This window comes from Paramisgurnus dabryanus, chromosome 12 (assembly GCF_030506205.2).
Source record: "Paramisgurnus dabryanus chromosome 12, PD_genome_1.1, whole genome shotgun sequence".
Lineage (NCBI taxonomy): Eukaryota > Metazoa > Chordata > Actinopteri > Cypriniformes > Cobitidae > Paramisgurnus > Paramisgurnus dabryanus.
The window spans coordinates 28,479,715-28,507,273 of NC_133348.1; the positions used below are offsets into that span (position 1 = coordinate 28,479,715).

General features: G+C 37.9%; 1 protein-coding gene across 1 annotated transcript; it reads left to right on the top strand.

Moving 5' to 3' along the window:
• The first annotated feature begins 5,601 nt into the window (after positions 1-5,601).
• LOC135738622 (G-protein coupled receptor family C group 6 member A-like) lies at positions 5,602-27,377 on the top strand. Its single transcript, XM_065256700.2, has 7 exons — positions 5,602-6,010; positions 8,374-8,536; positions 8,629-8,920; positions 18,524-19,276; positions 25,578-25,775; positions 25,851-25,977; positions 26,233-27,377. Exons 1-7 carry the CDS (start codon positions 5,602-5,604, stop codon positions 27,375-27,377), a joined length of 3,087 nt encoding a protein of 1,028 aa, XP_065112772.2.
• The last annotated feature ends 182 nt before the right edge of the window (positions 27,378-27,559 follow it).

Genomic DNA, 27,559 nt, shown 5'->3' on the forward strand with positions numbered 1-27,559 from the left:
AATATAAAATTTAAGTGCAAGTTTGCATGTTCAGTCAGTTTCGCAGTTTTCTTTTACCCTATAGGTGCACACGCTTGTCAACATGAAACGTTGAATATGATTCGTCAGTCATTGTTAGTTCCGCCTACGCGCGATTGAACTGAGTTTAACAACAGCGGGTCGCAAATCATCAAGTTTAACAGCCTTTCCACGGGGACATCTGCTTATGCCTGTTTACTTTTGGAGACGGAGACTATTACATCACTCATGCAAATGTTGGATTACTGAGGACATCTTTTCAAACGTCAACAAAATGAAACGAGCACGTATTACTTTGATAATTACTTCATGCTGTGTTGAAAGACTGTTCTTCACCACATATTGTATAAAAAACCAATAACGTTAAGCCTAATCGATGATAAATGCTCATCTGAGAAATGTATTTCTGCTTTTCTTTGCGCGAAGGGACATTATGATCAAAGATATTGGACTTTGTTATTATGAACCAGAAGCCCCGTCTCAGACTAATACAGGACATGTAATGGTGAGTTTAACGTTAGACATTTTCTTAATGTTTATAGTGGTGTCATTATTATTTACAGTTTATAGTCAGGAGTATTACTCCAATCAACTATTTAGGGGGGCAGACTGTGATCGTGTCATAGGCTGTATGATTTAATGTTGTTGGAATATTTACACTTAAATGACAACAACACATGCAATTTTGTATTGCGCCATGTTGTTTGATGGCCATTGTCTCATTAAATAACAATCTTTCGAACGAGTTCTTTAGTAAAATCAAATCACTACCTGTTGAATCTGTCGTAGCCTATGACGCTTTCACGTCATGCATTTTGCTGAGGAGGAATGACATATTGTTCGGATCTACGTTCACGCAACGTAAATAACGTAAAAACTAATTCCGTTACTAATTCAGTTTATATTGAGTTCTGTGTTTTCAAGTGGATTAATAATTTGGTGGGGCACTGCTCATAGACTGTATAAAACAGGCACAGCCCCACCTGCCCATATACTGTAGTAGACAAGCTGGTTGGTTATTTAAGTTGTTTTATAAATGGTAGGAGAGTAATGCACCGTGACTGAGAGTATCGCGAGACTGTGGGTGAGATCCAACATGGCAGCGTGCTAAACACAAACAAACAAACATTGGATTACGACTTCATTTATCAAAACAACTTTAGCTATACTGGATAACCAACCTTGTCAAGACTCGGACAACCTGCTCAACTTCATCTACAGCTATTTCTACAATTTGGACACCATGTCAGAACCAAACAAGAAAATACGAAAACGGGACTCATCAACCGAAACAGACGAGGAAGTCACAGTCGAGGTCAGTGTACTCGCATCCATAAATTCCAAACTTGCCATACTCGAACTTCTGCATACAGATATCTGTGATCTGAAAGCTAGTGTCGAATTTTCTCAATCGCAAATCGAAACTTTAATGCAAGAAAACGCCGAACTAAAAGCAACTGTATCACATCTCACCACTCAAGTCACAAAACTCTCCAACGAAAATCAAATTATGCAAGAAACCATATTGGACATTCAGTGTCGCAGCATGCGCGATAATCTGATATTTTCAGGAATAAACATACCTCCACAAAACACACCCGACGATCCAGAGAAGGCAATAAAACAGTTCATGCAGGACTCTCTTAAACTGCCTGCAGCAACAGTTGAGGAGATAACGTTTCACCGAGTTCACCGTCTACCGTCCAAAGACCCCAAAAAACCACCTCCAATAATTGCTAAATTTGAACACTACAAACACAAAGAACTCGTTAAAAGCAGAGGAAATCGACTGAAGAACACAACATATGCGATGTACGATCAGTTTCCCAAACAAATTCAAGACCGCAGACGAAAACTATTGCCGATAATGAAACAGTTCCGCGAAGAAGGGAAACGAGCTACATTATCGGTAGACAAACTGTACGTGAACGGGAAACTCTATCGCGATCCAAACATCACTACGTGGCTATAGTCTAACCAAATTATCACTGCTCATCTAAACACTGACTGTTCCATAATGCATTTTACATTACCTTATAGATAAAACCTGTTATAAATCTAATTTTCCACGCCAATAGTTATCAATGGACTCTTATTATGCACCCTGAGGTCTCCTTTATTTTTGTTGTTGTTGCTATTTTTTCTCTCTTCTCTTCTTATTTACTGCTACAATGTTATATCTGCATCAAGCATCATATGCATTGTGTCATTATCTCTATGTATTTTTTGTTTCTTTTTTTGTTACTCTTTACTCTTTCTATTTTCCGCTGACATGGTCAGAATGTATAATTGTGTGTGGCATTTGTAAATGTGTCCTGTCTGTCTATGTTCAGTGTAGTGTTTATACATCTATAATGTCCATCTGTGTTTTGCATTTGTCTAATCCAGCCTGGGAAACCCCCCACCACCTCTATATATCATGGTTACCTACTTTAGGTAAAAATAACACATTCTATACACTACTTACTTTTAGTCATGCAAACACTTAATCTAATAACATGGAATGTACGTGGCTTTCATACTACCTCTAAGAGAATTAAAGTAATCAACCACCTTGTTAAATTAAAGGCAGATATTTGCTTTTTACAAGAAACACATTTAATAGATAAGGAACTACAACACATTCATTTCAAACAATTCGATAAAATGTTTTCATCCACATATAACAGTAAACAAAGAGGCGTTTCCATCTTGATAAACAAAAACATCAGCTTCACTCTCAATTCCTCAATCTCAGATCCAGAAGGAAGATTCATTATCATCAATATATCTATTAATCACTTAACTTTTACACTGGCAAACATATACGCTCCAAACACTGATGACCCACTTTTCTTTCATAACATTTTTTCTTTGCTATATAATACCACAAATTTCATAGTAGCTGGAGATTTTAATACTGTTCTCAATCCATCACTTGACCGTACACACAACCACAGCAACGCACGAACCGGTCACTCTACAGAAGTAATTAAACAATACATAATGGACTATGGCCTTAGCGATAGCTGGAGAGCAAGGAACCCACTACTAAGAGAATATTCCCATGTTTCTTCAGCACATCGCTCTTCCTCTAGAATAGATTTCTTTCTTGTTAGCAACTCACTAATTCAACAGATATCAGAAAACACTATACATTCAATTATTATCAGTGACCACGCCCCCGTATCTTTAACATTAAACATCCCAGTACAGAAGAAAACCTCCACAAGATGGCGCTTCAACACCTCTCTCCTAGAAGACCCCAACTTTAACACCCTTATAAAAAGAGAGTGGGCATCCTTTCTGGAAATCAATGACTCATCAGAAATCTCACCATCAACACTTTGGGAATCAGGCAAAGCAGTCATGAGAGGCATCATTATATCATATTCATCGCACAAGAAAAAACAGCATCAACTTTTGGAAAACACCATTGAGCAGAAAATTAAACAGCTAAGTAATCAACAATCTACCACCCCATCTGAAGAAGCACAAACTGAAATAAAGCAACTAAGGACCCAATTGGATAATATCATAAATAAAAAAACTCAGTTCTGTATACAACAACTCAAATATGATAAATTTCACCTTAGCAACAAAGCAGGTAAATATCTGGCAAATATGCTACAATACAAAAAAGACAAGTCACTCATCCCATCCATTCTGGACTCTACTGGTAAAACTACACAGGACCCACAAGAAATTAATAACATCTTTCGCCAGTTCTACAGCTGTTTGTATTCTCCTGACACTCAACCTCTACAGCCTGAAATCGAATCCTTTCTCAACACCCTGGACCTTCCCTCATTAACCACAGAAGAATCAAATTTTTTAGAACAACCCATCACCTCCGAAGAACTCCGCAAAGCATTACAAAGCATGCCAAATAACAAATCACCTGGACCCGATGGACTACCAGCAGAATTCTACAAACACTTTTGGGATATTTTATCACCAACTTTTAATAGATTACTCACCGAAATTCAAACTACATCTACCATTCCCACACATATGAATACAGCACTCATCACTGTCTTCCTGAAACCAAACAAAGACCCAATATATCCCTCTAGCTACCGTCCACTATCTTTAATTAATACTGACCTGAAAATTATTACAAAGACTCTAGCAACAAGGATTGAAACAGTTATGCATTCACTAATTCACCCAGACCAGACAGGCTTCATCAAGAACAGAAATGCAACAGATAATATTCGCAGACTTTTCAATCTTATCAACATTGCACAAAGACAGCCACAGAAAACCATAATTGCATCACTAGACGCAGAAAAAGCATTCGACAAGGTCAATTGGACATTCTTATTCACCACCCTCCGTAAATTTGGTTTTGGAAAGTCATTTATACAATGGATTACTACCCTATACACTTCCCCTATGGCAACAGTCATCACAAATGGGATCACTTCACCAAGCTTCACCTTGCACCAAGGAACTAGACAAGGATGTCCACTCTCTCCATCTCTTTTTGCCCTATTCATAGAACCACTTGCAGTAGCAATACGCCAAAATAAAAAAATTAAAGGAATCCAAGTCAATAAATCTCAACACAAAATTAGTCTATATGCAGATGATTTATTGTTATACTTACAAACTCCATCCCAATCACTCAGCGAAACATTCAATGTCATTAATAAATTCTCCAAAGTCTCTCATTATACAATCAATTGGAACAAATCAACCATACTTCCACTATCAGGAGATGGTGTGGACTCAGCAACTCATGATCCTTCCCTCCCCCTCAATATAGGCAACATTAAGTACTTAGGTATCTCAATCTCACCCAAGATGACAGAATTATACAACCTCAATTATGCACCACTACTCAAGAGAATAGAAGATGATTATAAACGATGGAACAAGCTCCCACTTACACTCATAGGCCGTATTGCAACAGTAAAAATGAAGACTCTCCCACAGATTAATTATCTATTCTCAATGATTCCGACTACTCCAACAGACCATTGGTTCAAAAAACTAGACTCTCTCACCACTCAATTCTACTGGAAAGATAAAAAACCGAGAATAGCACTTACAACACTCCAAAACTCAAAACAGTTAGGCGGACTTGAAGCACCAAATTTCTTGCACTACTTCCTGGCAAACCAACTACAGTACTTATACAAATGGACTCAACCACATATATACTCCAACGCATGGCTGGATCTTGAGCAACATCTGTGCTCCCCGAACTCAATTGCAGACCTCCCCTTCTTACCACAGTCAATCAAAAAACTAGAGCTTTATAATAACATTACAATATCAACAACTCTGGCAGCTTGGTGGAAAACCAATAAAATTACAAAATCACTATTAGCACCATGTAGATACACCCCAATTTGGCACAACCCTGACTTCCGTCTTCACAATGAACCGATCCACTTTCCTAAATGGCAGCAAAAGGGCATCACCCATCTTCACCACATATTTGAAAACCACAAATTTATGCCTTTCACCTCAATTATCCAGAAATTCGAGATCAAGAGAGACCAATTTCTCCACTACCAACAGCTTAAATCTTTACTCAAAAGCAAAATAACCTTAACTAATACTTTACAGCCTTCTAGAACTAGTGAACAGTTAATGGAACTAGCCAACCACCCAAGAAAACTCATATCTAAACTTTATAGACTCATCACTTCATCTAATCCCACAATTAGCCTGCCTAAGGAAAAATGGAATAATGACCTCACGCTACCTTCAGACCCGGATTTATGGACACAGATCTGTGGAAACATCTTCAACATGACCACCAACACCAATCTACAACTCATACAATATAAAACCATCCACAGAACCCACATCACTCAGAGCAAACTATTTAAAATGAGACTATCTGACACAGATACCTGCTCACAGTGCACCTCTGGCAACACAGACACCTACCTCCATGCAACCTGGTTCTGCCAGCCCGTTCACTCCCTCTGGACTACAGTAACCAACACACTGTCCTCAATTCTGGACTGCAGAGTCCCACTGTCTCCTAAACTCTGTCTTCTAGGAGTTATTTCTGATACACCCATCCCTCCCAAATATAAAACCCCAGTCCTTGTCTCTCTAGCTGTCGCTAAGAAAATAGTCTTTCAAAACTGGAAAAAAAAAAAAAAGTTGTTTTATAAATTTCCTCTTGAAACATTGTGCTGCCTGCATGGCGTTAAGGTAACTTGGCTTAGGTAGTGTGCACCAAAGCTTTTAAACGCGGCTGAAAACGCCTGAAGGACGCCAAATGCCAGCTGTTTTTTCAGCCAAGCGCTTTGGTTGCTGTGATACTTGAGCTGTGAGCCGGTTGGTTGTTGTGATATTAGTCCCGCCCTTTCACCCACTGTGATTGGACGGCTGTGTGAGAACTTACATTGACAAGCTGAGCTTTTCATCCAGAGTTGAGTATTTTTAAACCACAGCGAGGAAAAAATGGACAGCTGCTGACTGTTTTGAAAAAAGCCGCACTTACATTGGGAAAAAAATATACGCCGGCCATGGGCGTAAACACTCCCAATTTATGTACATTCTATGCTTTGCCCACCCTGTTTTATAAAGGTCCACCCACTTCAACATTTCTGGCTTCGCCACTGGACCGGTGGCAACTTGTCCACGACCCGGTGGTTGGGGACCTCTGCGGTAGTGGACTCAGTTTGCAAAACCATTGCGAAAGCGTGTGCACTGTTTATTGATGGTTTATGAATTTGTGGATACGGATTGCAAATCTGAGAGCACTGATTGTTTAATTGTGCCTATGGTTTATTAATCCGCGCGCACGATTTGTAAATTGAACAGTTCAATAATCCGAGTATGGTTTATAAACTGAGGTGACGAATTACAAAAACGTGTCCGTTTCTCGTAGGCATAAGAAGATGGTAGATTGCCACCAATAAAATCTACAATCAACTTAGCTTTTGAAAACGAAGCCAATAGCAGGCAGAAAGGCCCTATTTAATTTATAAGGCCCTATTTAATATCAATAACATAACCAAACAACACACTCTCTGTATGAGTGTATTACAGTTGTTTTACTAAAACTGAACATAAAAGCCAACATTCATAACTGCTGCAGTGGATAAATCATCTTACATGTACAAAGTTTTGGCGAACACGTGCACCACCTGCTGGTCAGATCGATTAACAGCAGATGAGATTATACTCGGTACTCTACTGCTTTTCCTGCAGTTCCCGGATGTTAAATGTTGAAATCTGTACGACTGAATTTTTGGACTTTAATTTTTGGACGCGAATTTAAATGGACTGAAAATTGCCTGCTGAATATTTTACGCTGTATTTTTAAACAGACCAAATATTTTAAAGTGAAATCTAAAAGGTGAATGTGGACTATTGAATTTTTAATACAGAAAATATACACGCATGTTGAATTTCAGCCCTTAAAAATGCAAAACCTAAAAATACAATGCATTAAAATTCAAGCATGGTTAATACAATGCATTTTTTTCAGGTAGTACAATTCAACAGGCTATTTTAATTCAAAAACTTTTGTCATTATATTTCTTCCATATTAGCCACTTATTACTCATGTACCTATCTAATGGTGCTACACTTCTGCAAGAGGGTGCCAGAACAACAATTTACCCATAATACACTGCATCATCATCAGCCAATGAGATGCAAGTCTGTATTGGTTTTATTAATCTGTTACTTTTACGCAACAATGTTATATTGGCTGAACAAATTATTTTGAAGTAAAGCTGACAAGACACAGTCTTTTGTTGAAATTACCAAGTTAAATTAATTATATGCAGTTACTTGTGTTTGTTAAGTAAAGTGAACAAGAAATTATTTAGTAAAACTGACTCCAACCAAGTTCATTTTAATGTATTAACTAACATAAACGAACCATGAGCAATACATTTGTTATAGTATTTATTAATCTTTGTTAATGTTAGTTAATAGAAATAAAGCTTTTAATTGTTTGTTCATGTTAGTTTACAGTGCATTAACTAACGTTAACAAGATTTTAATAAAGTATTAGTAATTGTTGAAATTAACATTAACAAATATTAATAAATGCTAATTAAGTGCAGTTCATTATTAGTTCATGTTAACTAATGTAATGAACCTTATTGTAAAGTGTTACTGTGTTACCCATAATATCACATAAGTTGTATCCACCAAAGCAGACATTACCAATGCAATTGTTGTACTGTCAAATCTAAAAACAAAAGCGAAACTGCATTACTTTAAATGCTAAACAAATCCAACCATGGAGGTTGATTTCAGAATGCTTCTGGTAAACCCTCATGAAAGAACTTGTTTAAGTCAAAACACAAACTGGTTATACTGTAAGAAGAGAACTGTTAATTTTCAAGATGAAGTCCTGTACCTCCTGTCTCTATGTCTTTGTACTAGGGCTGATCATAGGTTTGGATTTGTTGGTCCATTGCGACATTCCTGATTCTCTGAATGGAGCGTATCTGCATGGAGATGTTAATTGTGCTATTTTGTCATCGATTCACTCAAAAGTCATTGATCTTCACAAGCGAACACGTCCAGAGCCGTTCATCTGTAGTGAGTAAGTACACAACGTAAAATTCCCAAATACTGTGTTATCGGTACATTTGAAAAAAAAAGTATGCTCACAAAATGCATGTTTTTAATTGCCAGTTTTAATTCGAACATGTTTGTACAATCGTTGGCTGCCCTCCACACAATTGAAGAAATCAACAATGCTTCATTTCTTCCGGGAATTAAGTTTGGATATGTAGTCTGTGACCCGTGTTCATCTCCTACTAAAGCGTTGCACTGTCTGGAACATCTATTGGCTATAAACGGATCTCTGCCGGTTCTCTCCGACTACTCAGATTTCCGTCCCTCAGTGAAAGCACTTTTCGGGGAAGGATACTCTGAATTATCTATCGCTGTTGCCAAACTCCTCGGCCTCTACTTGTTTCCTCAGGTACTATAGCTCTAACTTTACCTTAATTTAAGTGAAAGTTTTGTTATTATTTACTTACCTTCATGTCGCTTTTAATACATTCTCCATGAAAGAATTCTAATTCCGCTTTTACATACAATAACAGTACATAGTGAACATGTCTGTCAAGCTTAGATTGTATCTTTAATCACCCTTTTTTCAAAAAAGAATATTGACAGTAAATAACATCTTAGATTTTGATCTGTTCTTCCAGCCTGGTCTCACTGTTAATACGTAGTATTTTTCACGTAACTTTAAAAAACAAAAAACGTATTTTTTGTACGTTTAAATAGATGCTAAAACTTACAATGTAGACATATTTACAACATTTAAACGTAGCATTATTACGTTTCAACAGCTAAAAAACGTAAAACATTTACGTATCTTTCGTTCCATGAAGATTGCTGTATAATTTCCTTTTAACCATTTTAGCGATATGTTACCACCTTAACCCTACCCCAAACCATACCCTAAACCCAAACCTTACCCTAAAACCAAACTCTTTTTAAACAAAATTTTTTAATACATAATGTATTCTTTTTATATTATGCAACGTAACGGACAGATATGTTTAGGAACATATTAGTAACAATATAGCATTCAAAAGATATTTTAAGGTGCTACAGTCCCACGCAAAACAGTTTATTAAAATATTTTAACGTTACGGTTTAAAAAAATCATAAAAGACAGACAAGTGTAATCACAACAACTTATTTATTGCGAATATTAAAATCAGTACCAAAAGTAGTTAAAATGACGATGTGCTGCAGCCAAGGGTCCTCTCTGGAGTATATGAAGTAAAGTAAAGAGAAGTATTGAAGTTATTAATCCAAGAGTTTGATCAGCGTTGATCCGGCTTCCCTCTGTCACGGTGCACTTTTTTAAATTTCAAACGTACACCAACGGAAATGACGCAAATATGTCACGTGGCACTCAAAGAGCCAATGAGCTTTTGATATCACTGCCGTAAAGCAATGTGTCATAAAGCTTCCTGAGATGGGATATTTGAATTCACATTAACGAACGCGCGATCTGACTTTACGGTTGCTGATGAGAACTCGAATCAAGATCACTGGATAAAGGGCTGAATTTGGATCTGTTCCTCGCAATCGTATGAATTTTAAAGATGTGGATTACAGCAAATGAATAAAAGTAACTTCTTTTGTGAATTTATGTTGTATTTTGTTGTAATTATTGCTTAATAGTAATAATAACGTATTGCATAGAAGACAGCAGGAGAAAACGCGTTTTTGTGTGTCATGGCAAACAAACTAAATATTAAAAAATAGTTGAAAAAATACAGAAATGTTATTTATTTTGAAGTTTTAAAATGTTAAATATTGTGAAATTCTCTGAATATCATAATCATTTCATTAGGTAAATAGGTAAACTGTCTTAAATAGATAAATCCGAAAATATGACTGAAAACATGTCATTGTTATGAGTAAGAAACGCCAATGCCCGCGATTTTAATATTTATGAATAGGAATAACTTACGTACCAATTGTAAGTTTGTAAAGCTGTAAATACGTAAATTATTTACGTATAAGTCCTGTCAAAATGTCATTATTGTACGTTTCAGTGTGTTTTAAACGTAAGTAAATGTACGTATTGTACAACCACACTGAAACATAAAAATACACACGTATTCTCATGAGATCACGTTGGTTCTTCACATACTGTAGCTATGATAAGCCTTATATAGTATGCATGGATTAAAGTTCTCTGTCTCTAGGATGGATTTCTGTTAATTGCAAGATTATCAAATTCACTTTTCATAAAGACGACGTGTATTCACCTTGCTAAGTGGGATTTGATCAAAGCCTGGAGTAGAGCGAAAGCACTTTTCTCTCTCCACAAGCGTTCTGTAATCACTACGCTCCAGATCCACTCTGGGTTTTCTGACTGTAGCATGTTAAACTGAGGTAAGACTTGATTTCAGCTGGCATGGACATACTTATAATATTCGGTAACGCTTTATATTACGACCCGCAATGTACCGCATAATTAAACAGAATTTACAGTGTACCTATTTGTAATAACACAGTTGCCTACTTACTTGTAGGCATAAGGGAACAATGTGTTAAGTTTGGGGTAATATGGGGTAAGAATATGGAAAATTATAAATTATTTAATCTCTAAGTATTTTACAACTACAGGGAGGGTACCATAATGTAGCTATGACTTACATATATGGGTAATATGGTCTATGGTCTATTGATTTTTATTATAATTTTATTTAGATGTTTTCATGTTCCCTACTTACCTGATGAAAGTAAGTTTACTTAGTAAACTAGTAGGTTACTAATTTTGTGCTGCAGGTATACTTCCAAATGTTCTTTTAATATACTTTTAGTTAACTAGAAGTTTACTAGTCATATACTGAAAGTGTACATGCAAGTGTTCTATTAGTGTACTCTTAGTAAAGTTACTTATTGTATACTGCTTGTGTAACAAAGCACTTTGACATTGAGGATCCATCTGCAGGTTTTTATTAAACACAATCATATTCCAACAGGCAAGGTCAAACAACAGCAAACACAGCAATGTAGGGCAGGCAAATCTCGTAGTCATGAAACAGGCAAAAGGGTCAGGGCAGTCAACAAACATACTCATAAACTGGGTAAAACAGATAAAGATCAATAAATACAGATAGATAGATATGCAGGCAGGCAAACCGCTCAGCAATGACAGCCGGTACAAATCAAGACTTTGAACTGACTGAAGAGAGTTTATATAGGCTGTCCAATGAGTTTCAAGTGGCAGAGTAATCAGTCCAGGTATGCAGGATTATGGGAAATGGAGTCCAGAACGAAAGTTAATATTCAGGGGATTCCGCCATATATATATATATAGATATATATACAACCTCATATCAGAAAAAGTTGGGACACTGTAGAAATTGTGAGTAAAAAAGAAATGGAATAATTTACAAATCTCATAAACTTATATTTTATTCACAATAGAATATAGATAACATATCAAATGTTAAAAGTGAGTATATAATATATATTTATATTTTTTTATTTATTATTTTTGTTTGATTAGCTCACTGATAGCATATGAAAGATTTAGCTTCAAATTGAAAGCACAATTAAAAGGTATATGTCAAGTATAAAAATTAATACACAGGAGTATTGTACTTTAAGGGGCGGTTTCCCGGACAGGGATTAGACTAGTCCTAGACTAAACTAAATGTAAGAGCCGTCCAAACTAAAAACAACTTGCACTGACATATCTTAAAATACACCAGTGCCCTTTGTTTTGACTCAAAATGCACACAAGTAATGTTTTTTAGTAAGGCATGTTTGTTCAAACTAGTTATATTTCCTTATTAAACTCAGGTCTAGTCCTGGCTTAAGCTAATCCCTGTCCGGGAAACCACCCCTTTGTGCTATATATATATATATATATAAGTATAAAAGTATAACCAGGGGCGGAGTCGGGCACTAAAATCCACCGGGAAAATTCTGACCGTACCGGAAGTATTCTAGGTTTATAGTGAAATATAGACCTCTGATTATAAACAGGGATAAGTGTCTTTACCTCAGGGCTACAGAGAGTAGTGTCTTTACCTCAGGGCTACAGAGAGTAGTGTCTTTACCTCAGGGGTACAGAGAGTAGTGTCTTTACCTCAGGGGCACAGAGAGTAGTGTCTTTACCTCAGGGGTACAGAGAGTAGTGTCTTTACCTCAGGGGCACAGAGAGCAGTGTCTTTACCTCAGAGGCACAGAGTAAGTGTCTTTCAGGGCACAGAGAATAGAGTCCTTCCTTCTGAGATGGAGGTGGGAAGTAGGAGTTTTGGCCTAAAAAATTGAATTGGTCAGCATAATGAATGGATAATTTAGTCATATTAAATTGTCATGAAAACAAAAAATCTATTTTTGACAAATGAAACATGTCCTACCTTAAAACATGAGCTGTCGTCTCAGAAGGTCACTGCTCTCTGCAACCTTGTTTATCACCTCATCAGTGTCCAATGACATCAGAATGTTTTTCTCTGTTGCCATGAGCATAAATGCTTTCAAGTGCTCTTAGTCGATAGTACTCCTAAGTCTGTTCTTCACAAATTTAAGGGTAGAAAAACTTCTTTCACAGGCCACTTGAGTAGTGGATAATGTCAAAAGAAATTTGTAGGCCAGTCCAATTACATGGTATGAATTTGTCAGTAAATTATATTGTGCCAAGATAAGGTAAACACAAATGGCACAATTCTTACACATAGAACACTTAACATTGACCAATTCTGGCCCTTCTACATCACATGATTCTTCCTCATCACCATCCTCTGTGCCTTCATGTGAATCATCTTCTCCTGAGGTCCGCACAATGTATTCCTTTAGGGGTGACAGCTTTAGTGTTTCCCACTGTGTAGCTAAGCTTGCCAGCTCAGCCTGTAAGGTACCAGTAGTGGCTCTGGCATCAAATTTCATTAAGCAACTGCTGAGTTTTTGCATTGCTGATCCTGGAAGTCCCTTATCCCTTACCTCAGGGAAGTTTCTTGGATCAAGGCAGGCAAAATCTGAGCAAAGCTTTCCACTCACAGCAAAGCGCTCATGAATACTTTGAGTGACAGTGTCCATAATGACATTATGTATGGTCACCTCAAAGTCCCTCTCAGCTGCGGTTAGGGGCTCATCTTCTGCCAGCTCCCCTGGCATGATCTTCTTTTTCTTAATCCGTTTTTCAGGTAGTGCTACCTCCACCTCCATCTCACAGTCCTCCTTCTCCAGCAGCTCACCATTAGCCCACTCCACAAACTGGTCTGCAGCTTTTTTTATGCCACTGAAGTCTCGCACACACTTCTTCAGCCCATCCTCTGTTCCCACTACCAGGCGGTGTGCGGTCAGGAGATCCATTCCGCTTGTCTGCAGGTATTTGGATAGGGGTGACGTGTGCTCAAAAATCCATAGGAAGATTTGGGCAGTGAGAACTGTCTCAAATTTTAGGAGACCCTCAATGTATCCTTTGGCCTTGGCTCTAGCAGTAGGCTTCATGGTTATCTCTTGTTGAATTGCTGTTAAAGTCAAGACTAGATCTACATACATGGCACTGTCAGGTCTTCCAAAACACCCAAACACCTTTGTGAGGGCAGCATCTTTTGCCTGTCTGTCCTATTGGAGAGAGTTTTCTGTGTTGCTTGTCTGTGCTGATTTCTTCCCACTTCTTCATGCGTTTGTAAGAATCCCTTATAAAAACAGCAATGTCGTTCAGGAGAGTAAAAAGTGATGCACTCTGAATACAACTAACTGTTGTGTCTGTTAATACTAGGTTTAGGACATGTGCATGGCACCAGACATGGATTTGGTTAGGGGTCTCGTCTGATAGAAAGGAAGAGAAGCCTTTGTAACTGCCCTGCATATTGGCTGCCCCATCTGTAGTACTCCCTACACAGCATGACACATCAAGATTAAGTCTTGTGAGTGTTTCTTTCAGAAGAATGAGAAAATACTGCCCAGAAGAAGCCTCACAATCAACCAGAGCGACCAACTTCTCATGGACCACATCTGTGACATACCTGAGAATCACAGAGCACTGGTCTTTGGATGTGATGTCTTGAGTGGTGTCAATCTGGACAGAAAACATTTTAGCTTCTCTGACCTCACTGGCAATTTTCTCCCTTATCAGTCCACTGATCACTATGGCAACCTTGTTAATTGTATCTTTTGAAAGCAGAGTGACCAAGGAACCTCTGCCTCTTGCCCCAGCTTCATGCTGTTTTTTACTTTTTTCGATACATTCAGTCAAATGTTGTTGCAGGCAGGGGTCATACATACTCAGGAGCATGATAATTTCTAGGAAGTTACCGTGGTCTACACTTCGGTCTTCCAAAGTGTAGGCAGCTTCAAATTCTGAGCCCTGGTAGCTTAGACCCTGTTTTCCGATTACCTTGACAACATTGACCACACGATCCATCACCTGTCGTTTTCTTCTGACTTGCTCTTGATGGAGGGAGAGCTGGTTTTCTCTTAATCTACTCTCAATGTCCCCTTTGTGTGCCCTCAAGAAGTAAGCCTTGCACAGTCTCAAAGGATACTCAATTCTTTGATGAACATGCTTCCAGGATTGCATGCCTCCTTTAACAAAAGTGCCTTCAAAAGCAGAGGGCTTAGAAAATGCCAAACAAACAAACTGTGCAGAAGAGAGCATGGCTTTCTTCACAGTAAGTCAACCACTTGCGGTTGATCCCATCCCTGGTATGAAAAATGTTAGGCAAGGTTCTTCTTGGGGTTTGTTGGGGGTGATATTGAAAAAATAAAGACAGATCTTTAGACTTGGGACGGGCAAAATAATTGATGATTTGAATCTCCTCCTCAGCAGGTCCAGCCTCTATACTCTCAATTTCCACCTCAGCTGGTCCAACTTCTACACTTTCAGTCTCCTTCTCAGCTGGTCTAGCCTCTGTACTCTCCACATCCCTCTCCTCTTCTGTTTCTATTTCTATCATGGACCCTGAGGCTTCACTCTCCCTTGCACTGACTGACAAAGCATCTTCCTCTCTGTCTGGTTAACGTAAAATAAAAACAGCTATTATCAACAGTATTACCACTACATGGTTAAATGCAACATGATTGCATAAATTATATATAAAAAATAGTTGCATATGAATTATCCACACTCATGTTACACTGAGACAGCATGTCTGTCCAATATAATGTTTCATTCTTCATATGTTGCAATCATTACATTTCCCTATATTTCACTAATGAACTTCTGCATTTTGTTTAGCCTATACACTGCATTCTGTCCTCTGGTGTACCTATAACATTGTGCAATGTGTGCACACCTGTACTTTTAGACGTGACTTCTCCTAGCATTGTCTGATCAGCATCTTCGGTGGGCTGAGTCTGACTGAATTCTGAGACTGTGTGGAAAAATCAGAACAGGTGCATACAAATTAAACTTTTTACAGCATAACAATAATTGTGTTTTCCCCCCGAGTATATAGGCTGCGCATTGGGGGTATACAATTCACCCATCTCCCAACAATCTGAAAGGTCTGGCTATGCTGCACATGAATTTCAATGTTAACACTGAACATTTTTGGATGCACTATCTGTGTGAAGGAAATGAATGTGTTACAAAACACGGTTAATGCAGTAGAATAATGTTAACTCATTTGTAGATAAGATTTGTAGGTCTTATTGACACTTTAAGTGGTAATCTGCGAATGATGTGTAACACATTTACAAGTGATGAATAGTTTACACTCTAGATTAGGGGATGTAGAAAGTTTTGTAAATTATTTTTTTCATGGGTTTACACATCATCTTTAACAGGTGTTGAACACTGTAGTAGTGTGTACTGCAGTGTAAGTGCTGACTGCTAAGGGTATATAGACAGCTGTCTTATTAAAGAGTAACTAAACCCCTGGTCAGAGCCTGACTCCACCCACTGCAATATTTGAAAAATGCAAGAAAAGTCGGCAGATCCCAACGGAGATAGAGGGGACGAACTAAGTGTGTGGTGAGATCGTAACAAGGGCGTGGTGAGCTTGAACCTGCTTACGTACACCATATATTGTAGTATTGAAACACTTTATATCCAAATGTCAAAAAACTTACTAAAATCAATGAACAGCACTAATAAAGCATCATTCTTATAGATCATTAACTAAAAAAAGTTGGTTTAGGGTTTAGTTACTCTTTAACAAATAGAGTCCTTAACCACCACTGTGCACCTGATGTGAGATAATACATACAAAAGAAGTAACATAATTTATTTAAACATTTATGAAATGCAAACATAAAATAATTAACATACCAATATAACTTATTAATTATAAACGCATAGTCATGTTTCTTAAATGACTAGTTAATCATTACTAATTTATCACTTGTAAATTACTTGTAACAGAATTTAGCATATAACTTGCTAATCATTTATGAATGTTTTGTAAATTATTGGCGATAGTTTATCATTAACCACTTATAAATGACTTAGTACAAGTTATAATACATACAATCCACACACTAATTAGTCATTATTACCAACATTTGACTAGCAACAAATTTCTGTAATCACCTGCAACACTCGTCGTTGACGAAGCAGCCTGATTACGAAATAAATCCGTAATTTTTGAGCACTTTGATGCATCCAACTGCAGCATTTGCTTCTTCTTCATTCTGGCCTTTTCGGCCCCTCCTTTATCCTTTCTCTTCTTGCCTTCCATAGGTAATGGGTATTGTTAAAACAGCAAGAAACCACGCTAATCCTTCCAATCCTGACTGCCAAAAATGTACTTTTACTCAAACTTGCTCGCTTTCTCTTGTCTGACGTATGCAATAGGCTTGACTGACTCCGACTTCATCCGGCGCCGCAAGAATCGACAGCCGGATGACGTTACAGTACCGCGAGAGCGATTCACGATATCATACGAGGAGTTGCTTTTAAACGCTCTCGGATTTACAAGCGATTTTTGTGTGAGCATATCAGTGAACACCCCTGACCACTCGGTGAGTTTTACGTCTTTGTAAACGAAAGTTTAATGCATTTTAGGAAGGATTGTTCCAGTGCACCTATAGAGCCATTGTAGAGGTGGGAGGTGAAACACAAACACCCGAAAATTCTCGGGGGAGCCGCATATGTCCAAATTTCAGTCAAAACCGTTCTATTTCATCATAAACAATCTGAAAACAGGGCTTTAAGTTTAAAATACCGAACTTGTCCTTTAAGATTAGTTCAGTCGAGAATATATATGTATAATTTCCAAATCTCCAGTCGATTAGTAAAGATTGCACCTATTTGAACATGTGCTTAGAAAGATTCGGACAAGACCCCAACGCACCAGAGGACATCAGTGTTCACTCACCCCACTGACCACAGCCTGATCTAGGCTACATCCCTGACAGGGATTCTCTGGTTCTGATGTAGGCCTATCTGTGTTTGATGGTCAAAAATGAGATCAAACCAGCAGTATTTGGTGTCATGAACTATTCCTTGTTTTTTTTATTCATATTTAGTGTATTTTGTTTTGTTATTGTTTTTGCACGAGGTAAAAGTTAATAAGACTATATTTATATACTACTGATTTCCATTTCATCTAAACGCGTACGAGTACTCAATTAATTACTACACTTTGTTCTTATCAGTAGAGATTCAGAGTCAGAGAAATGTTTCTGCTTATAAATATCAGTGGTGATATCTCACAACGTGTTTTATAGTCACGTCACTATATACACTATATATCCTGGTTTCAGTTCCAGCCCATATTAAGTCCTGAGGTTAATTTTAACTTTCAGGAAAAATTAATTGCATATTGTTTTTTGACCTTGCATGCATGTAAACCTAACTCCCAAATGGAAATGAACCTTTCAAAAGCATAAATTGTGCAGTTTAAAAATTACCATGACATCTTTGGTAACTTTCATTCTACAGGTGTATGGCAAGATCTTTAATATTTTTTAGAAAAATCTAAATTTGTTATCCTCAGAATTACAATAGCATATGTGTGTAAATTTTTTGAAGTGAGAGAATTTTTCTGTTAAGCTGTTAAGTAATCACAGTTTAACATAGATTAGAGTGTAAATCTATCATCATTTGAAATGATTGAGGTATGCATGCAGACTCTCTTTCTGTTAACAGATCAGCTGTACCTCTTCTTCACCAGTCCTCAGTGACAAACTGCGTTATCCGTCTTTCATGCGTGTCATTCCGAGTGATGTCCACCAGGCTAAAGCACTAATCAAGCTAATGACCAGTTTCTCATGGGATTTGGTCGGTATGGTTTATGGAGACGATGACTACGGTAGAGCAGCCCACCAGAGTTTACTGCAAGAGGCCAAGGGAAAAGTATGTTTCGCTTTTGAGAAGGAAGTAACGCACTACTTGGACCACGTGGATGTTGATAAGCAAGTCAAAGATGCTGTTGACACTATACGAGCTTCATCCGCACAGGTCGTGCTTCTTATTTTAAAGCCACAGCTGGTGGAAAAGATCTTTAAATGGATGATTCAAACCAACACAAACAGAATCTGGATCGCAAGTGATGTCTGGTCCATGTTCGGTCCATTAACAAAGATGCCAGACATAAATAAAGTGGGTGACATTTTTGGCTTTTCCTTTACCATGGGGAATATACCAGGGTTTGAAGATTACTTGAAAAACCTCAGGCCAACACCAGGGGCAAGAAATGACTTCATTGAGGAGTACAAAGAGTTGCGACTGAACTGCTCCATCTCACCTCTGAACTGTAGCGTAGATGAATTGGGTGTGGTGGACCTGAGGGAGGTTTACAGTCAGAGAGTGGCAGTTTATGCGGTAGCTCATGGTCTCAAAAAACTCCTTAAATGTAACGAGACCACCTGCAACGGTGATATCAACTTTCCACCTTGGCAGGTGAGATTATTGAAATGTTTATGTTTTAAAGGAATAGTCTACTCATTTTCAATATTAAAATATGTTATTACCTTAACTAAGAAGAGTTGATACATCCCTCTATCATCTTAGTGCGTGCACGTAAGCGCTGGGGCGCGCTGCGACACTTCCATAGCATTTAGCTTAGCCCCATTCATTCAATGGTACCAAACAGAGATAAAGTTAGAAGTGACCAAACACATCAACGTTTTTCCTATTTAAGACGAGTAGTTATACGAGCAAGTTTGGTGGTACAAAATAAAAGTAGCGCTTTTCTAAGCGGATTTAAAACTATATTGTATGGCGGAACAGCACTTTTGAGAGTACTTCAACTCGCCTGAAAAATCCGCTTCCCTTCTCCCTCTCATAATGGGAGAGGGAGAGTGTTACTGCGCTGAGTCGAAGTCAAACTTGCTCGTATAGACTATTCCTTTAACATGTAACATGAAAAAGGTCCCATTTTTCCTGATCCCATTTTTCTCATGTTAGAGCATAATTTAACTTTAAATTTCAAAAAGTTCAATGCCAAGCTATATTTTTTTTTAATAGAAGTCCCCTTTTAAAGCCTACAGCGAATGGCCGGTTTGGACAACAGCCCTCTACTTCCTGGTTGAATAATGTCAGTTTTTGACTAATCTCCGCACACAGGAATACGTCAGTCGCCAGCTAAGCTCAAACGGCTCTGGCTAAGCTAAGCTGCTGTCGAATCACAACACACTTAAACAATCTACACAATCTTTACGTATTTCTGAAGGAGGGACTTCATATAACAAGTCCATTTTTGAAAACAGCAGTAAAGAGATAAAGTCAATTTTGTGAAAAATACTTTTTTTGCACATGAAACATGAACACATGTTATATTACGTACCATAAACACAATCATAGCTTCAAAAACACAGAAAATGGGACTTTTAAAATTTGATGTTCTGTTGTGTTTTCGTAAGCAGGTAGTTGACACTAGTGATAGGAGAAACAACACTTTTCTAAGCTTCAAATCAATTGAACCAATTGCTTTAAAAAACGATTCACTGTTTTGAAGCGCTCAAAACACCTAAATATGGCGCCACCTGCTGGTGAAAACATTGTTAAACCAAGTTCTCAGTCCAAACATTATAAACATTTTTTTATTAAAAAAATGTCTAAAAATATGTCTTTAAGAAAATTATATATTTTAACTTAATTAAGCCATTAAGTAAAAGTGTATTCTCTGTTTTTAGTTTTATGTAGGGCAAACAAATTATTAACAATCCAACTCCCCTTTTAGTTATGCACACGTTTGTCATTAAATCTGTCTATAACAAAAAGTAGGCAAAATGCGTAATCAGTCAGAAGGATTAATTTTTTTATGAACTTGCATAATAAAACTGACCCGAGTTCATCTAACCAAAGTTGTAATTTTTCAAAAACTTTTTCAAAACTTTTCTAAACAGTTATGATGCAATGAAACCTCGTTTGCTAAAATCAGGTTACTTGTACAGTTTGAAACATGCTTCAAACCACCGATGCTTCAAACCACTTTGAAATCGTCCATCACTAGTAGACACAGAGGGCCCTTTTTTAAAAAATCTAAGCGCATTGTCTAAAGCGCCTGGCACACAGTATAAAGGGTGTGTCCGAATCCACTTTTGCTAATTTAATGAAGGGAAAAATGATTTGTGCGCCAAGAGCACAGTCTAAATGGGTTGTTCATATTTTCATAACGAGTAATGGATGTGTTTTGTCTTATCTCTCATCCCCTTTAAAAGCTGGTTGCGTTTGCGCCATGCCAATTCCCTATTTAGATGGTGGAATTTGTAAACTGAAAAACTAAGCGGAGGAATAAGAACCCCAGTTTAAGATTGATGTAAAAAAAATTACATTGTTTTTAATTCTATTGAAATTGTTATTTTTGTATTTAAACCTTTGGTATCTTTTTAAAAGTCATTTTCTTTCAGTCAAGCAAAAGTAAAATTAAAAACAATTAAAACATCACCCAAAAGCAATGGTATAAAAATAAGTCTTTAAGTTAGATTTAAAAACACTGAGGGATGGAAAAGATGGTAAAGGGTAAACTATTCCGAAGTTTAGGTGCGGCAACAGTAAAAGCTCTATCTCCTTTGGATTTACAACGAGAGTGAGGGATCGACAGAAGAAGCTGGTTGCCGGATCTTAAAGACTTGGAGGTTGTATATGGTTGGATGAGGTCATAAATGTAGTCAGGAGCTGACTTATGGAGGGCCTTATAAACAAAAAGAAGGACCTTAAAATCAACCCCGATTTGATCGGGGGCCAGTGCAATGAGGCAAGAACAGGAGTGATATGCTCCCTCTTTTTTGTTCCTGTCAACAATCTGGCTGCTGCATTTTGAACCATCTGAAGCCAAGATAGAGTGCTTTGAGGAAGGCCAACACACAAGGAATTGTAATAGTCTAGCCTAGAAGAGATTAATGCATGAATGACAATTTCAAGATCTGTACGAGAAAGAAAGTGTTTTACTTTCGCAACAGATCTGAGGTGAAAGAAAGTAATCGATACAACCATATTTACATGCTTATCAAATTGTAGTAGTGGATCAAAATAGACCCCTAGATTTTGTACATGAGGTTGTAGGTTGTCACCAAGGGAGCCTAACCTGCTTGTTAGAGTAGGATTAAGTGCAGTAGGGCCTAGCAAAAGCACCTCAGTTTTATCAGCGTTTAATTGCAGGAAATTGTTGGCCATCCAGGTTCTTATTTCATCAAAGCATGAGAGAAGAGGTTGTTAAGAGAAGTCACCTTCAAGTTTAACAGGGAGATAGAGTTGTAGGTCATCAGCATAGCAGTGATAGTTAATACTGTATTTCTGAAGAATGGAGGCTAGGGGAAGCATGTAAAGGGAGAACAGTAAGGGGCCAATAATAGAACCCTGAGGAACGCCATAAGGGACGGGCACAGAAGGTAAGGTGAACAAACCTATATTTACTGAAAACGTCCTATTTTTTAAATAGTAGGTGAACCACTGTAATGCCGTGCCATGAACCCCTACTGCATATTGTAGTCGATTTATGAGTATGTCATGGCCAATAGTGTCGAAGGCTGCACTCAGATCTAACAGTATCAGAATGGCAGATGACCCTGAATCAATGGACAACAGAAGATCATTCATGACTTTAAGCAAAGCTGACTCTGTACTGTGAAGTGCTCTAAAACCAGATTGAAACTTGCCCAGAATGTTAAAAGCATCTAGGTGTTAGATTTCCTTGAATATGGCTGCTCAGTCTTTCAGGGCTTGCCAACGCATTAGAATTCATCTAATATGCAAAATAATAAGCAGGACCAAGTGCATGTGGGGATAAGAGATTTAATGAAGGTTCTTATGTAGCATAGTTCTTCAGGAGCGATGTTGTTGAGTCAACCTTCTACATTCTTAACCCAAAATTCTGCCTGTGTGAGCAGACCTTTATACATCTTACACAAACAATACAATGGCACCCCATGGAGACTTTGAGGTGACAATTCTTGAATAAATGTTGTACTAACTTTGGTTGGTCTGTAGATCAAGATACAGATTAGAGGGCCATTGAGGTCGATATGCAAGAGTTGTGCCTCGAAACTAGAAAAGGCATCTACAGGTAGTAGTCGACATTTAAACAACTTCCACCCCTGTTCCAACAATCAGAGGGAGTTAGTTCACCCAAAGGCAAGAGGTCATCGCGTTTTAGCCAGGTTTCAGTCACAAATAAAATCCAGGGCGTGAGATGAGAAAAAGTTGTTCATAATGAATGTTTTATTTGACAATGATCTAGCATTTACTAAGGCAATTTTCACTAAAGGGTGAGCTATTACAGTGGGGGAAACAGCTGGTAGACCCCTGAGTGAGACATATTCCAGAGAACAGGGATTTGCAAAGTTGATATTTCCACCCTCAATGCATGTTTTTGCATACAGTCGTCAAGAAGAGGAACAGACAGCAGGAATAGTACATCCATCAGCGGAAGAAACTGAAGAAGTGAGCCCAATGCAGTGTTTGCGAGAACCTCGATGTATGTAACAAGGTCGGGGTAGCGATACCAAGAGCAACGCAGTGATTATATAAGCCGATGGGCAGCGATGGCCGAACTTTACGGTTCAGGTGATGTAAATCCAGTGTCGAATAAAAGCCATATTGTAGAAAATAAAAACAGATACGGACAGTAGCACGGGGAGGATCGCATACATTAAAACCACGTTAGCAGACACACCAAGCAACTAAGCCACAACACAGTGCAAATACACAGAAGATACAGACCTTTCTAAGACTATCTCAACCAGACCAGCAACTGACAACCAGGAATCCAAGAGAAAGTGGGTACTTACTCAAGGAAGACGGTAAAGCAGCATGTTACTTCAGTGGGGAAAGCTTGCGTAAGGCAGGTAACAGCTAGGCTGAGGGCATCCAGAGGCAGTTCATACAATGCTGTATTGAATTGAATCAAAATTAAAAATCCAGTAGGTTGAGCTCAAGGCAGTTAATGTCTATGGTCCATGGTCGAAAAAGTCTGAATAATTCACTATAAACAGAAGAACAGCTGGAGAGCAGCAGCAGTCAAAACACGCCAGCATAAGCTCAACTGCTCAACCGGAGGTTGATAAGCAAATGCGCGTATCGTCCAGTTTATAGGCGCATAGTACTGACGCACTCTTTAAATAACAAAAACAATATTGCGCTATTGACTTTAGACTTTAGACCAGGTTTTTGGTTGGTTAATGGCGTAGGCCATTTTAGTTGCCTTAAAATAGCAACGCGCCAACAATGCGCCTGAACACTCTTTTTTAGACCCAAACTCCCATGGGTGCAAAATTTAACTCTGAGGCTATTTTGGGGATTTCCGCCTGGATTTGGCCTACCCAATTTCAAAAGCTTCTCATACCCACAAGCAGAGGTGCACATACAAAAGTTTGGTATCATTTTACAGGAAACCCTTTGAAATTACATAAAACACTGTTAAAAGTGCTCAACATGGTTGTATGTGTTGTCAGTCCTCTAATAAACACAAAAATAAATAGGCGCTTTTTGATGCTTTTTTTCTAAAGTCTGTATTTAAAAGTGTATAACTCTGGCCCTGAGTGGTAACGAAACCTGCAGCCAGTTTTGTTTGATTCCAGCAATTGCCAGCCTACAGAGGAAAAAGGAATTTTTTTTCTATCATAATAAATGCAAAAGTTATTTTACTCCAACTGATGGGAGGAATAATACACTTTTTGTATACAATTTCTGCCTAAAAACATTTGAAGTGCTCCCATAACCACATACAGTGGAATAAATGCAATATCTTTATATCATTTTGCAGAAAACCCTTTGAAGTTACATAAAAAGCTGCTGTTTGTGACAAATATTGTTATTTATGTTGTTTTTCATATGATAAAACACCAAATTTTCTTTTTTTATGTTGTAAATACTGTCTTTGATAGTGTATAACTCTGGTTCTGGGTGCTCTAGCAGACTGCAGACAGTTCTGGTTGTTACCAGCGGCAGACAGTAAACACCCAAAAAAAGAATGAACTCTTTATCATGTCGCATTCAAAAGATATTCTTATTTTACTGAAGGGTGCGAAAATACATTTTTCATATAAATATTAATTTTTTGTTTTGCACATATAATAAATAGCAAGGGATTAATTATGCACACAACCAAAGAAAATGCTGTGAATGGACTCATTTTTTAGAGTAGGACCTAAGAGAAAAGATGGTGTAGCATTTGTGGCTATATGTGCTATCTGAGGCAGTCCACACTCAAGTTTCCCATATGTTTACAAAAGACCATTTTTTACCTTATTATTCGTTCAACGATTGTTGGATATGTGTTAATAATAGAGCAAAAATAACAATGTAGCCTTATTCATGAGAATGAGAGCTTTCATTTGATATAAGACTTGCCCATGTTTGTCATACTTGAAAAATATGAAATATGTGAATATTAAATCATATAATAAATTGTTGGGGGGGTGATAGTGTAAATTAAGTGTAAATAACTTTCTTACAGTAAAACATATCTCAAAGTGATGCATATCTGCAGAAAGTAGAGACTCTAAGCTTTCAAACAGTATCTCATATGTGGTACTGGGTCCATGACAGACCATTAAAAATTAAAGGAATATTTTATATTAAGTCAAAATAAGATAATTCTGGACCCGGTACAGGGTCCACAGAGTCAACGTGGCGCTAAACATGAAAATTATAATTGCGCCGGGTTGAAACTAGCAAAAAACACTTCTGTCATAAGATTGTCAATATCTTAACATCAAGATTTTTGTATAATATGGATGCATATAAATCTTTTTCGCAGCTGATGGAAAGTATTCGCAGTGTGAATTTCACACTTGATGGCACTACACATTACTTTGATGAGAACGGGGACTTTACGGATGGTTATGACCTCATACGGTGGAAGAAAACTGATGTTGGTCGAATTATTGAAGTTGTTGGAAAATTTCTCTTGAATAAAGGAGAAGTGGAGCTACTAAATGAATTACAAGAGTTAACCGTGAGTTCTGTTCTCCACAAGCAATGTTCTCATCTGTAGAGTTTATCATTAAAGATCATCTCTTGTGTCCTGCAGTCTTCAGTTCAGGTCCAGTTTAAATGCTTAGAGTCCTGCGGGCCGGGCAGCAGTAAGAGCGTGACAAACAATTCCTGCTGCATCAGCTGCATTGTTTGTCTTGAAGGAACTTACACGGATAAATACGGTAAATCTGAACTCATTCCCCTTACTCAGTTACTCTTACTCTTTATGTTTCATCTGACTAATAAATGCACACACCAGATAAAGAAAGTGAGGTAAAATACTGATTGAAGAAGAGATTGTGTGGAGTCATGTGAGAGACAAGAAACAAACCTAACTGACTAACAGATATAGGAAAAGGTTTGCTTGGACAAAGGTCATATATAGAGTAAAATCAATCATTTAAAAAGCTCAACATTTTATGTGACTTCTTTTACAGATGAAAGCAGCTGTCATAAATGTCCAGAGGAACAGCACTCACTAGAGAATGCAACTGAATGCAAGCCATTCATTGAGAAATATCTCTTCTGGTCTGAAGCATATCCCATTGTTCTGTTAGTGGCAGCAGCAATAGGCATCATTCTGGTGTTCACTTCATTTATCATTTGTCTTACAAACAGAGAGACACCAGTAAATAGAATGGCTAATGTTAAACTGTCTTGTTTTATGCTGCTGGGCCTGATGGTTAGCTTCATTGATGTAATCATTTTTATTGGCAAGCCAAACAAACGTCTGTGTCAGGCGCAACAGGCTGTGTACGGCCTTGGTTTCACTTTGTGCGTTTCTAGCATCCTTGTTAAAGCCTATCACACCTTTGTGACATTCATGCCCTTAAATCCGAGCACACAACATCATCTTGAAAAACTCAACAAGCCTTTAATAAATTTATTCATGCTTACCGTGGGTCAAGGAGTCATCCTGAATTTCTGGCTGATTTTGGACTCTCCTGATGTACAGAGGGAGTATCCTGGAAGTGGAATGGTGAAGTATGTCATCTGTAACGAGGGATCTATTGCAGGCTTCGCAGTCATGCATGTTTATATTGCTCTGTTGGCCCTAATTTGTTTTCTTCTTGCCTTCATGGTCAGAAGAGTCCCACAGGATTTTAATGACACAGGGCCCATTATCTTCAGCATGTTGATTCACCTGTTTGCCTGGCTTGGCTTTATTCCCATTTACATTAATAAGAACCAGACGGAACAGAAACACATTGTTCAGGCTTCGGCCGTTCTGGCCTCCAGCTATGGCATAATCCTCTGCCATTTTGTCCCTAAGTGCTTTATAGTCCTGTGCGATTTGTCAGGGAATTCAAATTCTTCCAGGAGGGGAAGATTGGGTAGGCATGTTGGACACCACACAGAAAGGGCAGACAATATTGTGTTACCTGAACAAGGCCACATCACTCCGACCTCAGGTATAATCACTCAAGGTGTGGAAGAGGATTCAGCAGAATCTGTGCAGACAGTTAGCACACTTTCTAGTAATGATACCACCAGTGCTGTACATAATGTGGGTTCATCAGAGGAGGATAGAGACGGCGCTATAAACTCAACACAGAACAGAAAAAGACACACTAACACATAAATCATATGCATGGTTTGTTTTGCTTTTTCTACCAATTGATTGATTAACCTATTGTCTACAAAAGGTTGTGAATGTTCTTTATTTTATCAAGTTGATTTTGACTTTTTGTAAACCATGTGTGTGTAATAATGTGCATGACCTTTGTAATATTAGGCCAAGGCTATTTGTCAAAAGAGTCATAT

What these genes read in the sequence shown, in the direction of transcription:
- LOC135738622 (XM_065256700.2), top strand. Translation starts at nt 5,602, where the DNA reads ATGGAACTAGCCAACCACCCAAGAAAACTCATATCTAAACTTTATAGA. An exon ending in CCCACTGTCTCCTAAACTCT is followed by an intron (nt 6,011 to 8,373) that starts GTCTTCTAGGAG and finishes TCTTTGTACTAG; the next exon opens with GGCTGATCATAGGTTTGGAT. An exon ending in GCCTCTACTTGTTTCCTCAG is followed by an intron (nt 8,921 to 18,523) that starts GTACTATAGCTC and finishes TTCTGTTAACAG; the next exon opens with ATCAGCTGTACCTCTTCTTC.